Below are 4,866 nucleotides of genomic sequence, written 5' to 3'. Positions count from 1 at the left end.
CTGTACATAGTCAAAGCTTTCCTTCATTTTGGGTCTGTCACAGTGGTCAGGTTTCTGCCACTGTGTACTCTCTGTTTAGACGACAATAGCATTCTAGTTTGTTTCTAAACTCAGGCAAAAAAATGTAAATATTTGTATGAACATAACAAGATTCAACAACTGAGACATAAAATGAACAAGTTCACAGACATGTGACTAACAAAAATGGACAAATTGTTCCCTGAACAAAGGGGGGGGGTCAAAATCAAAGTAACAGTCAGTATCTGGTGTGGCCACCAGCTGCATTAAGTACTGCAGTGCATCTCCTCCTCATGGACTGCACCAGATTTGCCAGTTCTTGCTGTGAGATGTCCACCGAGGCACCTGCAAGTTCCTGGACATTTCTGGGGGGAATGGCCTAGCCCTCACCCTCCGATCCAACAGGTCTCAGACGTGCTCAATGGGATTGAGATCCGGGCTCTTCGCTGGCCATGGCAGAACACTGACATTTCTGTCTTGCAGGAAATCACGCACAGAATGAGCAGTATGGCTGGTGGCATTGTCATGCTGGAGGGTCATGTCAGGATCAGCCTGCAGGAAGGGTACCACATTGAGGGAGGAGGATGTCTTCCCTGGTACGCACAGCGTTGAGATTGCCTGCAATGACAACAAGCTCAGTCTGATGATGCTGTAAGACACCGCCCCAGACCATGACGGACATCCACCTCCAAGTTGATCCCGCTCCAGAGGACAGGCCTCGGTGTAACGCTCATTCCTTCCACGATAAACGCGAATTTGACGCATCACCCTGGTGAGACAAACCGCGACTCGTCAGTGAAGCAGCACCTTTGCCACCTGTCTGGTCCGAGCGACGGTGGGTTGTACACCATAGGCAACGTTGTTTTGCAGGTGATGTCTGGTGAGGATTTGCCTTACAAACAGGTCTACAAGCCACAGTCTAGCCTCTCTCAACCTATTGCGACAGTCTGAGCACTGATAAAGCAGTGTGTGTTCCTGGTGTAACTCGGGCAAGTTGTTGTTGCCATCCTGTACCTGTCCCGCAGGTGTGATGTTCGGATGTACCCGATCCTGTGCAGGTGTGTACACTGGTCTGCCAGCTGCGAGGACAATCAGCTGTCCATCCTGTCTCCCTTTACGCTGTCTTAGGCTTCTCACCAGTACGGAACATTGCAATTTATTGCCTGCCACATCTGCAGTCCTCATGCCTCCTTGCAGCATGCCTAAGGCACGTTCACGCAGATGAGCAGGGACGCCTGGCATCTTTCTTTTGGTGTTTTCCAGAGTCAGTAGAAAAGGCCTTTTTAGGTTCCTAGGTTTTCATAACTGTGACCTTATTGACTACTGTCTGTAAGCTGTTAGTGTCTTAACGACGTCCACAGGTGCATGTTCATAATTGTTTATGGTTCATTGGAACAAGCGTGGGAAACATTATTTAAACCCTTTACAATGAAGATCTGGGAAGTTATTTGAGATTTTTACGAATTATCTTGAAAGACAGGGGTCCTGGAAAAAAGGGAAGTTTCTTTTTTTGCAGAGTTTTAGTTTGCTCTGTTTTTTTGTTAATTCTTTTCCGTTTCTGCTCTCACGATTTGTTTCTTTGTCTTATTGTGTTGCTGTCCGGGGGTCGTGTTTGTCATTCAATGTAATTTGAGAATCCAGTGGGTTCTGGTTAGTCTTTAATAGTGATTCTAAGGTTTGTAGTTTGATCATGTATATATTTTTCTGTTTGTTCTTTGTTATGCGAGCAAAAAGATTGGAGAAGTGGTTTATCCATAGATCTCTGTTTCGGATAGATAACTTCTTTGAGAGTTTTCCAATCTTCCAGAAGTGATTCTATGGATTCTCATTTACATTGAGCTGATTTCTGACGTGCTGTAACCTTCTTTTTCCGTAGTGTATTTCTGTATTGTTTTTAGTTGATTCACCATAGTGAAGCGTAGACTCAGTTTTCTGGGTCTCTATGTTTTTGGTTGGACAGGTTCTTCAATTTCTTTCTTTGGTTTTGCATTCTTCATCAACCCATTTTTATTGTTGTTAATTTTCTTTGGTTTTCTGTTTGAAATGTTTTAGATTTGATAGGGAAGCTGAGAGGTCAAATATACTGTTTAGATTTTCTTACTGCCAGGTTACACCTTCACTATTACAGTGAAACATTTTGTCCAGGAAATTGTCTGGAAGGATTGAATTTGTTGTTGCTCTATTTTCTTCCATCTGTAGCATTTCTTAATATTATTCAGTGTCCTTTGGCTTGGATGCCTCATGATTGACTATTGCTCTGTCAAGTAGACTGTTAATTATTGTTGTTGATCTGTATAGGGATGTCAGTGGCTGACTTTGAACGCTCTGAAAGACTGGTAATCTCTGTCTTGTCTCTCTCTCGCTCCATCCTCAGCTCTCTGTCTCTCGTTCCATCTCTTTCTGTCACTTTCTCTGATTTGGTCAAGTGTTAACTCTCTCTCTATGTGATTGGTCAGATGGGGAAGATGCAGAAGCCGCCCCTTCCTCCTCCGTTCCGCCTCCACAACACCTACCAGGCTCCGCCCCGGAGACACCAACCGACAGGTACAGCACACAGAACAAACACACACAACAATTTTGCGGGACCTGGTAAAACTCCTGGCCTAGTAAAAGGTGGGTCTTAATGTGATCAACTGTGCCTACAACTGATGCGGTGGTTGTAGAGATTCAGTAAGTCTGTTCAGGCCTAGAACAACCCTCAAGAAACTTCCTCCTCCTCTTTCCCTCTTCTCGCTCGTGTTTCTATCCTCTCTTACCCTCCTGCCCTTCACACCCCCTTCCTCATCTCCTGAGATTGGAAGACAACATCTTAAAACCACACAGCTCAGAGAGGATGCTTTGTGTGCTTTGTGTGTGTGTGGTTTGTGTGTCTCTGTGTTTGTGCTCTGTGTTTGTGTGCTCTGTGTGTGTGTGTGTGTGTGTGGGTGTGTGGTGTGTGTGTGTGTGTGTGTGTGTGTGTGTGTGTGGTGTTGTGTGTTGAGACGTAGGTAGTAGATTGGTTGGTAGGTAGGTAGTAGATAGAAGAGTAGGTAGTAGATTGGTAGTAGATTGGTAGGTAGGAAGGTAGGTAGGCAGTAGTTTGGTGGGTAGGTAGTAGATAGAAGAGTAGGTAGTAGATTGGTAGGAAGGTAGGTAGGCAGTAGTTTGGTGGGTAGGTAGTAGATAGAAGAGTAGGTAGTAGATTGGTAGGAAAGTAGGTAGGCAGTAGTTTGGTGGGTAGGTAGTAGATTGGTCTTGGTAGCTCAGTGTCTGAGAGTGTGCTGAATCACTTCCTGTTCATTGATATGTGGGTGGAGGGTTTACAGTGGTGTAAGGGAAGCTGTAATACCATCAGGCCCTCAACTGCCAACGGGTGGGGAGCCCGGCAGACACTCTGTTTCAGTGACGTTTCATTGAACTGAAGCCTTGGTACACCAAAGGATTTGGTGAAGAGAAACAAAAGTCAAACAGAGAAATCAGTGTGGATTCCAGGCAAGGGACCAGGAGTATGGGGGGTGGGTATTATGATATGTGAGTGTGTGTTGCGGGGGGATTGGTGACTCTCCCAGCTGCTAGACGCGGAGCACAAAGAGCCTGCTGTGTGTTTGTGTGCATGTGTGTGTGTGTGTCAGCTCAGAGCCAACACGAGCACCAGAGCCTGCCAGTTCCTACTGATCCAGTACCGTACACACAGCATATACACGCTAGATATGCATAGAACAAATACCAACTCACACCCATTGGTGTGTGTGTATGGAGGTGGTGTATAGTGGTACCTGGACTGCCAAGAATCCCTCTTCATCTGGGAGAACCCTATAGGTGTGGACATGCTTCTGAAACCTAGAGAGAGACAGAGAGACAGAGAGAGAGAGAGACAGAGATAGAGAGAGAGACAGAGAGAGAGACAGAGAGCGAGAGAGAGAGAAAAAACAAAAAAACAGCCAAATAAAATCTACAACATAAACCAATCGTACAGATGGGCTCCAAACAGCGCAGAGAGATTCATTGAAACATTGAACTCAAATGAAATGATGAACTCTATACAGTTTTTCAATAACTCACCATACCAAAACAATAAAGATGGTGTCAAGTTTGGCTACTCTAAACATCAACTGCATATTCCAAAAAGCAGCATCGAAAGCAAATTTGAGAAAAAAAAAGAAATGCAACATCAGAAACAAAAAGTTTCCGAAAAATGGTTTGATATTGAATGTAAAACAATTAGAAAACACCTAAAGACAAATATCAAATGAAAAACATAAGCAGCAAAACAACCCAGATCTACGACATGAAAACTTTGAAACTCTGAAACAGTATAAACAAACACTGAAACGCAAGAAACTGAATTATACCAACAAGACACTTGATGAAATTGAAAATGCAATTGACCAAAATCAGTTTTGGGACATGTGGAACAATTTAAGCACAACAAAGCCACAAGAATTAGCCATACAAGATGAAGGAATTTGGAAMACTTATTTTGATAATCTATACAAAAACATCCCACAAAAAGACTTGCAACAGAACCAATTAGAAATTAAAGAAAAATTGAACATCCTTGAATCAGTCATTAAAAACAACCAAAATCCATTAGATTACCCAATAACCCAACAGGAACTAAATGAAAAGCTCAAATCTATTAAATCAATCAAAGAAGGCTTGTGGTCTAGACAACATCAGAAATGAAATGCTGAAAAACAGCACACCTGAGTTGCAAAATGCTGTGCTTAAATTGTTCAACATGGTTTTAACTTCTGGCTGCTTCACTGATGTCTGGAACCAGGGGCTCATCTCCCCTATCCACAAAAGTGGAGACAAATCAGACCCCAATAATTACAGGGGAATTTGCGTAAACAGTAACTTGGGAAA

General features: G+C 43.4%; 1 protein-coding gene across 1 annotated transcript in view; it reads right to left on the bottom strand.

The window, feature by feature from the left end:
- The window catches only part of inppl1a (inositol polyphosphate phosphatase-like 1a), a 63,779-nt gene that overhangs the window by 33,299 nt on the left and 25,614 nt on the right, over positions 1 to 4,866 (bottom strand). The window contains 1 exon segment of the mRNA XM_070439346.1: positions 3,774 to 3,837. Coding sequence (XP_070295447.1) covers positions 3,774 to 3,837 — 64 coding nt within the window.

This window comes from Salvelinus sp. IW2-2015, unplaced genomic scaffold (genome assembly GCF_002910315.2).
Source record: "Salvelinus sp. IW2-2015 unplaced genomic scaffold, ASM291031v2 Un_scaffold1585, whole genome shotgun sequence".
Classification (NCBI taxonomy): domain Eukaryota; kingdom Metazoa; phylum Chordata; class Actinopteri; order Salmoniformes; family Salmonidae; genus Salvelinus; species Salvelinus sp. IW2-2015.
The sequence above is the reverse complement of the archived record's forward strand: the minus strand, read 5'-3'. Positions and strand labels throughout refer to the sequence as shown.